Source organism: Panulirus ornatus, chromosome 58 (genome assembly GCF_036320965.1).
Source record: "Panulirus ornatus isolate Po-2019 chromosome 58, ASM3632096v1, whole genome shotgun sequence".
NCBI lineage: Eukaryota > Metazoa > Arthropoda > Malacostraca > Decapoda > Palinuridae > Panulirus > Panulirus ornatus.
Genome location: NC_092281.1, coordinates 1,327,044 through 1,340,240, shown reverse-complemented (window position 1 = coordinate 1,340,240; position 13,197 = coordinate 1,327,044). Strand labels below are relative to the sequence as shown.

General features: G+C 39.3%; 1 protein-coding gene across 1 annotated transcript in view; it reads left to right on the top strand.

Moving 5' to 3' along the window:
- cta (Guanine nucleotide-binding protein subunit alpha cta) overlaps positions 1-8,040 on the top strand; it is a 35,204-nt gene extending 27,164 nt beyond the window's left edge. Inside the window, exon 8 of the mRNA XM_071695793.1 lies at positions 6,556-8,040. Coding sequence (XP_071551894.1) covers positions 6,556-6,753 — 198 coding nt within the window. The 3' untranslated portion in view covers positions 6,754-8,040. The remainder of the gene's footprint in view (positions 1-6,555) is intronic.
- Positions 8,041-13,197: the final 5,157 nt, after the last annotated feature.

The following is a 13,197-nucleotide window of genomic DNA, read 5'->3' as shown; positions in this document are numbered from 1 at the left end:
ATGGGCTATGGATAGAGTTGTGCGCAGGAGGGTGGATGTGCTGGAAATGAGATGTTTGAGGACAATGTGTGGTGTGAGGTGGTTTGATCGAGTAAGTAATGTAAGGGTAAGAGAGATGTGTGGAAATAAAAAGAGCGTGGTTGAGAGAGCAGAAGAGGGTGTTTTGAAATGGTTTGGTCACATGGGGAGAATGAGTGAGGAAAGATTGACCAAGAGGATATATGTGTCAGAGGTGGAGGGAACGAGGAGAAGTGGGAGACCAAATTGGAGGTGGAAAGTTGGAGTGAAAAAGATTTTGAGTGATCGGGGCCTGAACATGCAGGAGGGTGAAAGGCGGGCAAGGAATAGAGTGAATTGGATCGATGTGGTATACCGGGGTTGACGTGCTGTCAGTGGATTGAATCAGGGCATGTGAAGCGTCTGGGGTAAACCATGGAAAGCTGTGTGGGGCCTGGATGTGGAAAGGGAGCTGTGGTTTCGGGCATTATTGCATGATAGCTAGAGACTGAGTGTGAACAAATGAGGCCTTTGTTGTCTTTTCCTAGCGCTACCCCACACACATGAGGGGGGAGGGGGATGGTATTCCATGTGTGACGAGGTGGCGATAGGAATGAATAAAGGCAGACAGTGTGAATTGTGTGCATGGGTATATATGTATGTGTCTGTGTGTGTATATATATGTGTACATTGAGATGCATAGGTATGTATATTTGCGTGTGTGGACGTGTGTGTGTATACATGTGTATGGGGGTGGGTTTGGCCATTTCTTTCGTCTGTTTCCTTGCGCTACCTCGCAAACGCGGGAGACAGCGACAAAGCAATATAAATAAAATAAATAAATATTTTTTTTAGTATGACTGAGCCTCCTATTGTTATTTTTTTCCTTTTGCAGTGTTGGAGTAATATTTTCTTCCCAGGAGTGCTGTTGTGTGTTGATGAAAATCAACAATTAGTGATAAGGTGGTCAAATAGAAAACTCATTGTGGTGTGAATGACTGCTGTGAAAAAAAGAATGAAAAGATCAGTTTGGAAAGATGGTGAAAAAGCGAGTGTTCAAGGTAGTGTTTAAATGATGATAAACAAATCAGAAAAATCACAGGAACCATAATAAACTCCTATGGAAGTCTTGAAAGAAGGTATGAAATATACTAACTTATGCATTTCTCTTAATGAGAATTAGTATTGTCAGTGAAAAGTTTATGCCCAATAAAAGAAAATGTATGACACTCAGGAATGAACTAAAGCCAAATAGTAATCTTGAATGTTAAAATCATTACAGTTTGCTCACAGTAACAAGTGAAGTTTCAAAACTGGAAGAAAACAAGGTCAGAGTCCAAATAAATATGACCAAGTAAGAATAAGAGATATACAATGCACCACTGAATTAGGATAACATGAGTGAATGATCCTGATATTGTTAAACAGAAATATGTAAGGTATTTGCAGTGTCTTTAAAGAATGTTGAAATAACAAGACTAATATGGTGCAGTAATGTTGAAAATAGCATTAGCCAGACATTTAGATGTATAGACTGTGGCTCAGACATGTACAATGGCCTTAGATTATTACAGTATAAAACTTGGATTTGTGTGATTCTTTAATTGACACAACAAAAAAATAGTAATTTTAAGAGAGAGGAGGAACAGGACAACACTGGAAGATGATAGTGAGGATGACTGAAGGTGGTTACGTGATAGATTTTGAGGGTGATGAGATTGAGGTTGATTCAGAGGACTTTGATAAGGACCAGTGGGGATTATTTGAAATTGTAGTAGATGTAGGGAAATAAAGCAAAGAAACTAAGAAAAAAAGGCATGAAAAAGAATAAGAGGGCAAATAAAAAATCAGGAGACAGAAGGTTTACACTGTAAAGAGGTATTTAGATATTACCTCAAGGAGAGATGTTAATTTTTTAATAAAAAATCAGTATCCCGTATTGTGTAGTATGTGCATGGGTCAGGGAAAATTGGAGTAATGAGGTGATTGGCTGTCATGGGCTGAATCAGGACTCATAAAGGATAATAGGAAATCATGGAATTGGCCCATTGGCCTTGGCTGTCAATGATAAGCTGTAATTTTCGTGCATTATACATGACTGCTAGAGTGGATGTGAGCAAGTGTTGCCATTTTTTGTCTGTTTATAGCACTACCTACCCAAAGCAGGAAATAGCTGACAAGTGTGAAAAAGTACTTGTTTGAAAGCTTTCATTTCATGAGATGTAATACTTCTTTGAATTCAGGCATCCAAAATTATGTTATTATTATGTGATACTGCTTTGAATTCAGGCATCCAAAATTATGTTATTATTATGACTAAGGTTATAAATGTAAGTAGGTGATTGATGTAAATTTCTATACTCGCCAGGAATAATGATTAGAGAAAATTCTGATACATATTTCAGGAATGATAGATCAAGAAATAGATGTAATACTTATGAATGTAGAGGAAAAAAATAAACAAACATTATGTTGAAGAGTGTTGAAGAACAAGACAAATTAGGTTAGAGCCATTGCAGTAGTGAAGAGCATGTACATATCTGTAATAAGGAGGAGGATAGATAGTAGGATAGATGATGCCTTAAATCAAAATATGATAATTATAATCTCTTCACTCCAAACCCATTTGTAAAATGATTGATGATGGAAATAGATGCAAAAGTGGGAATAGTAGACCTGTAAACAAAGGTTTGATAGTGAGTGGAGAGAAAAATATAAACACAGACATGATATTATGAACACAGACATGACATTATCCCTGGGGATAAGGAAGAAAGAATACTTCCCACGCATTCCCCACGTGTCATAGAAGGCAACTAAAGGGCACGGTGGGGGCTAGAAACTATCCCCTCCTTGTATTTTAACCTTCTAAAAGGAGTCATATGGGGAGTGCTCATCCTCCTCAGAGGCTCAGGTTAGAGTGCCTAAATATGTAAGTTTGTAGCCAAGATGAGAAAAAAGGAGATAGGTAGTATGTTTGAGGAAAGGAACCTGGATGTTTTGGCTCTGATTGAAACGAAGCTCAAGGGTAAAGTGAAAGAGTGGTTTGGGAATGTCTTGGGAGTCAAGTCAGGGATTGGTGAGAGGACAAGAGCAAAGGAAGGAGTAGCACTACTCCTGAAGTGTCTTGGGAGCAGCTAAGTGAATGTGTTAGTAGTTTTGATGCATGAGACTGGGTGATTTGAATGCAAAGGTGAATAATGTGGCAGTTGAGAAAATAATTGGTGTACATGGGGTGTTCAGTGTTGTAAATGGAAATGGGTAAGAGCTTGTGAGTTTGTTGCTGTGAATTTGTGTGCTGAAAAAGGACTGGTGGTTGGTAATACCTGGTTTAAGAAGGGAGATATACATAAGTATACGTATGTAAGTAAGAGAGATGGCCAGAGAGTGTTATTGGATTACGTGTTAATTGATAGTCGCGTGAAGGAGAGACTTTTGGATGTTAATGTGTTGAGAGGGGCAACTGGAGGGATGTCTGATCATTAGCTTGTGGAGGCGAAGGTGAAGATTTGTATAGGTTTTCAGAAAAGAAGAGAGAATGTTGGGGTGAAGGAGTGGTGAGAGTAAGTGAGCTTGGGAAGGAGACTTGTGTGAGGAAGTACCAGGAGAGAATGAGTGCAAAATGGAAAGAGGTGAGAGCAAATGATGTAAAGGGAGTGGGGGAGGAATGGGATGTATTTAGGGAAGCAGTGATGGCTTGTGCAAAAGATGCTTGTGGCATGAGAAAGGTGAGAGATGGGCAGATTAGAAAGGGTAGTGAGTGGTGGGATGAAGAAGTAAGATTGTTAGTGAAAGAGAAGAGAGAAACATTTGGAAGATTTTTGCAGGGAAATGGTGCAGATGACTGGGAGATGTATAAAAGAAAGCAGCAGGAGATCAAGAGAAAGGTGCAAGAGGTGAAAAAGAGGGCAAATGAGAGTTGGGGAGAGAGAGTATCATTAAATCTTAGGGAGAATAAAAAGATGTTTTAGAAGGAGGTAACTAAAGTGCATAAGGCAAGAGAACAAATGGGAACATTGGTGAAGGGGGCTTATGGGGAGGTAATAACAAGTAGCGGGATGTGAGAAGGAGATGGAGTGAGTGTTTTGAATGTTTGTTGAATGTTTTAGATGATAGAGTGGCAGATATAGGGTGTTTTGGTCAAGGTGGTGTGCGAAGTGAAAGGGTCAGGAAGAATGATTTGGTAAACAAAGAAGAGGTAGTGAAAGTTATGCGTAAGATGAAAACCGGCGAGGTGGTGGGTTTGGATGGTATTGCAGTGGAATTTATTAAAAAAGGGGGTGACTGTGTTGTTGACTGGTTAGTGAGGATATTCATTGTATGTATGGCTCATGGTGAAGTGCCTGAGGATTGGTGAAATACATGCATAGTGCCATTGTACAAAGGCAAAGGGGATGAAGGGGGGTGTTCAAATTACAGAGATATAAGTTTGTTGAGTATTCCTGGGAAATTATGTGGGAGGGTGTTGATTGAGAGGGTGAAGGCATATACAGAGCATCAGATTAGGGAAGAGCAGTTTGGTTTCAGAAGTGGTAGAGGATGTGTGGATCAGGTGTTTGCTTTGAAGAATATGTGAGAAATACTTAGAAAAACAAATGGATTTTTATGTAGCATTTATGGATCTGGAGAAGGCATATGGTAGAGTTTATACAGATGCTCTGTGGAGGGTATTAAGAATATATGGAGTGGGAGGCAAGTTGCTGGAAGCAGTGAAAAGTTTATATCGAGGCTGTAAGGCATGTGTACGAGTAGGAAGAGGGGAAAGTGATTGGTTCTCAGTGAATGCCAGTTAGTGGCAGGGATGCGTGATGTCTCCATGGTTGTTTAATTTGTTTATGGATGGAGTTGTTAGGGAGGTGAATGCAAGAGTTTTGGAGAGAGGGGCAAGTATGCAGTCTGTTGTGAATGAGAGGGCTTGGGAAGTGAATCAGTTGTTCACTGATGATACAGCACTGGTGGCTGATTCAGGTGAGAAATTGCAGAAGCTGGTGATTGAGTTTGGTAAAGTGTGTAAAAGAAGAAAGCTGAGAGTAAATGTGAATAAGAGCAAGGTTATTAGGTACAGTAGGATTGAGGGACAAGTCAATCCTGAGGTAAGTTTGAATGGGGGAAAACTGGAGGAAGTAAAGTGTTTTAGATATCCGGGAGTGGATTTGGCGGTGGATGGAACCATGGAAGTGGAAGTGAGTCACAGGGTGGGGGAGGGGGCGAAAGTTCTTGGAGCGTTAAAGAATATGTGAATGGCGAGAACATTATCTCGGAAAGCAAAAATGGGTATGTTTGAAGGAATAGTGGCTCCAACAATGTTATATGGTTGCAAGGCGTGGGCTATAGTTAGGGTTGTGTGGAGGAGGGTGGATGTGTTGGAAATGAGATGTTTGAGGACAGTATGTGGTGTGAGGTGGTTTGATCGAGTAAGTAATGAAAGGGTAAGAGAGATGTGTGGTAATAAAAAGACTGTGGTTGAGAGAGCAGAAGAGGGTGTATTGAAATGGTTTGGTCACATGAAGAGAATGAGTGAGGAAAGATTGACCAAGAGGATATATGTGTCAGAGGTGGAGGGAACAAGGAGAAGTGGGAGACCAAATTTGAGGTGGAAGGATGGAGCGAAAAAGATTTTGAGCGATCGGGGCCTGAACATGCAGGAGGGTGAAAGATGTGCAAGGAATAGAGTGAATTGGAATGATGTGGTATACCTGAGTGGACATGCTGTCAATGGATTGAACCAGGGCATGTGAAGCGTCTGGGGTAAACCATGGAAAGTTTTGTGGGGCTTGGATGTGGAAAGGGCGCTGTGGTTTCGGTGCATTATGCATGACAGCTAGAGACAGAGTGTGAACGAATGTGGCCTTTATTGTCTTTTCCTAACACTACCTCATGCACATGGTGGGGGAGGGGGTTGTCATTTATGTGTGGCAGGGTGGTGACTGGAATAGATAAAGGCAGCAAGTATGAATTATGTACATGTGTAAATATGTATATGTCTGTGCATGTATTTGTATATATACGTTGAAATGTTTAGGTATGTATATTGTGCATGTGTGGACGTGTATGTATATACATGTGCATGTGGGTGGGTTGGTCCATTCTTTCATCTGTTTCATTGCGCTACCTCTTTAACGTGGGAGACAGCAACAAAGTATGATAAATAAAATAAATAGATTTGAATATAGATATGTGTGTATATGACAGCTAGAGACTGAGCGTGGACGAATGTGGCCTTTTGTGTCTTTTCCTAGCATTTCCTCGGGGGGGATGCTATTTCATGTGTGGCAGGTTGACGATGGGTATGGATGAAGGCAGCAAGTATGAATATGTACATGTGTATATGTGTATATGTCTGTGTATGTATGTGTATGTTTATGTTGTACTTTATAGGTATATACATGGGCATGTGTGGGCATTTATGTATATACATGTGTATGTTGTTGGGTTGGGCCATTCTTTCGTATGTTAACTTGCACTACCTCACTAATGCGGGAGATGGTGATTAAGTATAACATGAAAAAATAGATAATTATAGAAATATGTTTTAAGTACATCAGATTTATCCTACAGGGGAATCCACATGATGAGAGATGTGTTCAGCAGTTCATCTTACATAAATTTGTGGAACAGCGTAGAGCAGATAGTAATCGCCGACCACTCTTCCATCACTTTACTACTGCAGTGGACACAGAAAATATTAAGGTAGTATTCAATTCTGTTAAAGACACGATACTTCAAAGAAATTTGGAAACGCTAATGTTGCAGTGATATTTGCCATCACACGTGAAGTAAATAGATATTGTAGATGAACTACAACTCAGAAGTTACCCTAGTGGTAAAGCTTTTCCTCATACGCACATGAACTGTCAGGAATCTGTGCTGTCAAAGTATGACTGCTTTCCTGCAAAGGTATGTTTCAGGTCATAGTTTTAATACAAGACCTTTGTATAACAGATATCACAAGCTGCTGATTCAACTTTCACCAGTGTCAGCCTTGCACCCTTTTTCACATTTGTTATTAAAAAAGTAGCATTATTGGAATTTTGAATATTCATGTTGGCTAACCTACCTTTTATGCATATTCCAACCTTTGAATATTATTTTCACATCTGTGGGATGATTTATAACAGTACTGCTGTGAATGTCATCTTCAAGATACTGTTGAGTTAGAGTTTTTATTCTCTTTTGCTGTGGTGTTACAATTATTATTATATTTGAAAAGTAACCAGAATTTCTTTGGAAATAATCTAGAACATTTTATAATTCAAGTTAGTTTATAGATAAAATTGCATAAGAATTCAAAGAGTGCTCTTTAGCCTCCCAAGTAATTATGTACACTGGTTTCACATTCAGCAGCATTTGTATTGTTATAACAAAATGCTGAATATTGTAAGCAATGGCTATTTCAAGCCATGGACTTTTAATATAAATGTAAAAATTCATATGTGATAGTAGAAGACCCTGATATTCAGTTAGGAAATCAACAGATACCTTTTTATACTGTAATGTCAAGTGAATTACTATTTATCTTTGATCTCTTTTTGTGTGGAAAGACATCATTTCTTTATAAGTACACTGCGCAAAGCTTTTTTAGAAAAAAAATGTGCTGATACTCTTGTCCAATGACTCATATTTTCTTGTAAATAGGTGAAGTGGTAGCAAATTCCTTTTAAAAGTAGGTCAGATTTGATGAGATACTCAAATATTTTTTTTATAAACTTATGGGTTCTGGAGAATACTGCAGAGGACTGGTTCCTAGAAATATAGTAGTGATTTATTGAGAATCTACTATATATTTGTCTCTGTCCATATGTGTGTATGTATCTGTTAGTCTATCTTTGTATCTGTCTTTATCTTTCATCTGTATCTTTCCAGCCGTTCCTCCGTTTCACAAACACCCTTTCCCATGTTCAAAGCAGGGTCCATGCAGAATCTTCTCCAAACATTTTAGCTGCTGATTAAGTAGCAGCAATTTTCAAAATATTTGCAGAAGAATTTCTCTTGTTTTGCCTACAACATGAGTAAAGTAGTTGCCAGATGCACAAGAAAAAGAAATGTGAAAAATATAACGCTTTCATCAGCAAATATGCAAAAATAAAGTGGATGTAGAGGAGCTTGAAAAGATGAGTCTACTTAGAATAGGAAGTACCATAAGAAAGAAATGTATAAGAATGGAAGGAACATTCTCTGCTGGGTAATGCAGACTTTGAAAATATATGGCATACTACCTAAATGGGCTGTAGCCTGAATGTAGTTAAAAAAAGAACTTTTTCTCTCACAGTAGTGCTTCCATGGCTAACCAAGGCCAACCAATCTGTCAGCTTGCTTTTTTTTTATGATGTATTCTTATAATTACAGATTAACTGTGTATGTGTATATTCTTGCTATGATAAAGTGACCCTGTTTGTGTGGGTTTTTGGTTGTGAGACTAATTCAAGAGCCCCTGCACTGAGTAGTCATTATATAAGGTTTCAAAAGATTATAGTATGACAACAGAAATTACTATCATTGAATGAAGCTAAGTTTTGGTGAACTGTTATGAGAGAGATTATTGGATTAATCTGATACCTCATTTGTTTACATGAATTAAGATTAAGAAATCTTAGGATATGTACATTCTCAACTGATTTTGGTGGAAAGCCTGCTCATTTTGATATATAGTTTTAAGTTTTTCACTATATATTTATTTTTTTCTAGTTGTAGTCAAAGTATATCCTTTAGTTGTTTAAAGAAAATGAGAAAATTATTGTTGTGAAAGGTTGTGGGCCTCCAGGAAGTGACAGAATTAACAATAGATGGAATGGGTAGCGCAATACAGATTAAATCATTTTTGGAATTTAAGTAAATCTTGCTCTAGTGAGTGATTTGCCATCTTACAATTGTTGCAGTTAATATGTACGTAGTAAAGTTAGAAGACAGGAAGATAACATGCTCATGAACTGTTATGTCCTAGTGCATGAATTTAGTCAGAAATGCAGATTTTTTCACTAATCATATAGCGAGAAATAGCATTAGTGTGTGGGGAAAACCAAATTGCCAACTATGATTAAGGATCATGTCACTCTGTAATAAACTTTAGATTTATAATGTTTAATGATTTTCAGGAATTTTGAATTATCACATGACATTCTTTAGTAATTGGTTCATTGGATTTATTTATATTTTTGATCAGTCCACTTTCTTATAGTTTCTTTGGAGCTGTTGAGTCAGGAATATCTTTCTGTCAGTCTATTATCAATGTTCCATAGCTTAATGGAGTGCATCATGTAAGTACAGCTTCTGCAGCATCTTCAACCTTATTATATATATTTATTATACTTTGTCGCTGTCTCCCACGTTTGCGAGGTAGCGCAAGGAAACAGACAAAAGAAATGGCCCCCCCCCCCCATACACATGTATATACATACGTCCACACACGCAAATATACATACCTACACAGCTTTCCATGGTTTACCCCAGACGCTTCACACGCCCTGATTCAATCCACTGACAGCACGTCAACCCCGGTACACCACATCGCTCCAATTCACTCCACTCCTTGCCCTCCTTCCACCCTCCCGCATGTTCAGGCCCCGATCACATAAAATCTCCTTCACTCCATCTTTCCACCTCCAACTTGGTCTCCCTCTTCTCCTCGTTCCCTCCACCTCCGACACATATATCCTCTTGGTCAATCTTTCCTCACTCATTCTCTCCATGTGCCCAAACCACCTCAAAACACCCTCTTCTGCTCTCTCAACCACGCTCTTTTTATTTCCACACATCTCTCTTACCCTTACGTTACTCACTCGATCAAACCACCTCACACCACACATTGTCCTCAAACATCTCATTTCCAGCACATCCATCCTCCTGCGCACAACTCTATCCATAGCCCACGCCTCGCAACCATACAACATTGTTGGAACCACTATTCCTTCAAACATACCCATTTTTGCTTTCTGAGATAATGTTCTCGACTTCCACACATTCTTCAAGGCCCCCAGAATTTTCGCCCCCTCCCCCACCCTATGATCCACTTCCGCTTCCATGGTTCCATCCGCTGCCAGATCCACTCCCAGATATCTAAAACACTTCACTTCCTCCAGTTTTTCTCCATTCAGACTCACCTCCCAATTGACTTGACCCTCAACCCTACTGTACCTAATAACCTCGCTCTTATTCACATTTACTCCTAACTTTCTTCTTCCACACACTTTACCAAACTCAGTCACCAGCTTCTGCAGTTTCTCACATGAATCAGCCACCAGCGCTGTATCATCAGCGAACAACAACTGACTCACTTCCCAAGCTCTCTCATCCCCAACAGACCTCACACTTGCCCCTCTTTCCAAAACTCTTGCATTTACCTCCCTAACAACCCCATCCATAAACAAATCAAACAACCATGGAGACATCACACACCCCTGCCGCAAACCTACATTCACTGAGAACCAATCACTTTCCTCTCTTCCTACACGTACACATGCCCCACATCCTCGATAAAAACTTTTCACTGCTTCCAACAACTTCCCTCCCACACCACACATTCTTAATACCTTCCACAGAGCATCTCTATCAACTCTATCATATGCCTTCTCCAGATCCATAAACGCTACATACAAATCCATTTGCTTTTCTAAGTATTTCTCACATACATTCTTCAAAGCAAACACCTGATCCACACATCCTCTACCACTTCTGAAACCACACTGCTCTTCCCCAATCTGATGCTCTGTACATGCCTTCACCCTCTCAATCAATACCCTCCCATATAATTTACCAGGAATACTCAACAAACTTATACCTCTGTAATTTGAGCACTCACTCTTATCCCCTTTGCCTTTGTACAATGGCACTATGCACGCATTCCGCCAATCCTCAGGCACCTCACCATGAGTCATACATACATTAAATAACCTTACCAACCAGTCAACAATACAGTCACCCCCTTTTTTAATAAATTCCACTGCAATACCATCCAAACCTGCTGCCTTGCCGGCTTTCATCTTCCGCAAAGCTTTCACTACCTCTTCTCTGTTTACCAAATCATTTTCCCTAACCCTCTCACTTTGCACACCACCTCGACCAAAACACCCTATATCTGCCACTCTATCATCAAACACATTCAACAAACCTTCAAAATACTCACTCCATCTCCTTCTCACATCACCACTACTTGTTATCACCTCCCCATTTGCACCCTTCACTGAAGTTCCCATTTGCTCCCTTGTCTTACGCACTTTATTTACCTCCTTCCAGAACATCTTTTTATTCTCCCTAAAATTTAATGATACTCTCTCACCCCAACTCTCATTTGCCCTTTTTTTCACCTCTTGCACCTTTCTCTTGACCTCCTGTCTCTTTCTTTTATACATCTCCCACTCAATTGTATTTTTTCCCTGCAAACATCGTCCAAATGCCTCTCTCTTCTCTTTCACTAGTACTCTTACTTCTTCATCCCACCACTCACTACCCTTTCTAATCAACCCACCTCCCACTCTTCTCATGCCACAAGCATCTTTTGTGCAATCCATCACTGATTCCCTAAATACATCCCATTCCTCCCCCACTCCCCTTACTTCCATTGTTCTCACCTTTTTCCATTCTGTACTCAGTCTCTCCTGGTACTTCCTCACACAGGTCTCCTTCCCAAGCTCACTTACTCTCACCACCCTCTTCACCCCAACATTCACTCTTCTTCTCTGAAAACCCATACAAATCTTCACCTTAGCCTCCACAAGATAATGATCAGACATCCCTCCAGTTGCACCTCTCAGCACATTAACATCCAAAAGTCTCTCTTTCGCACGCCTGTCAATTAACACGTAATCCAATAACACTCTCTGGCCATCTCTCCTACTTACATAAGTATACTTACGTATATCTCGCTTTTTAAACCAGGTATTCCGAATCATCAGTCCTTTTTCAGCACATAAATCTACAAGCTCTTCACCATTTCCATTTACAACACTGAACACCCCATGTATACCAATTATTCCCTCAGCTGCCACATTACTCACCTTTGCATTCAAATCACCCATCACTATAACCCGGTCACCCATCACTATAACCCTTCATCTTCAACCTGTTCACATTATATTAAAAAGAAACTTAGACTGCCACCCTTATGAAAACTCTTTGTACTCTTTCACGTAATACACCGAGTTACTTTGTTTGTTTATACTAAAATCTCTATTCATTGTACATGCTTGCACAAAGTCCTTCCATTGTATTGCATTATTCTTGAAGCATTTCCATCTGAAATATCCATAGCCATAATCACATCTTTCAATGCATCCCTCCATCTTATCTGTGGACCACCTTTCTTCCTTGTACCTTCCAGTGTACTACATTTTCCCTTGACAGGCCTGTCATCTGCCATATGTATTTCATCACTGTACCTTCCTAGAAGACTTCATCCATGCATCTTTTTCATTACTCTTTTTGCACCACATAACTTTCACATTTTCATATTTCATTCTGGTTGGCCTTCTAATTCCTTTTATACTTTATACTGCACAAATTATCCATCTTTGCTACCCTTATTTTTCTTCCCATCCCTATCTATTCACACCTTTGGTGTTATAACCATACATCAGTTTTGGGATGTGTGTACTCCCTCATGCAGGCTTCTTGCAAAACTGTGCACTTGAAATGTTTTCCATTCATTAGAGCTGTCATTGCACCTTCAGTTTTTCTTCCTTGCATGACTGCTTTCTAATTAATTTCTTACTTCTGTCTTTGCTAAATCTCTCTTGCAAATATTCAGACTCATCCCTAACTTCCAGGTCTTCATGCAACTTGATCTCACCATCTTATGTGAGTCAGAAATAAAGAATTAACTGATAGATTTTCAAAGGCAGCAATAAGCTGGAAATGAAGATGATTGTTTTTTGTATCTGTACTTATTGCAATTCATTTCCATTTATCTAGACTGGTAGTATTGTGTCATAGTCTGTTTTTAGGGACCTTTTCCTATAGTGCTGCCTTTATATAACTGTCATCTGTTAACCATTAAAAACTTTATGATCTGCAGTTTTGAAATAACTTTGGGGAGAAATATAAAGTTTTGAAATTCTCTGTTTCCTAGTATGAAAAAAAACATTGCATAAAAAGTAAAGAATGTTTACAAACAAGTGAGATAACACAACTTATATGGCTGTGGTATAGCCCTAAAATTAATGCATTTGATCATCGGGCAAAAGATTAGTTTGGGGATGAGCCCCATGA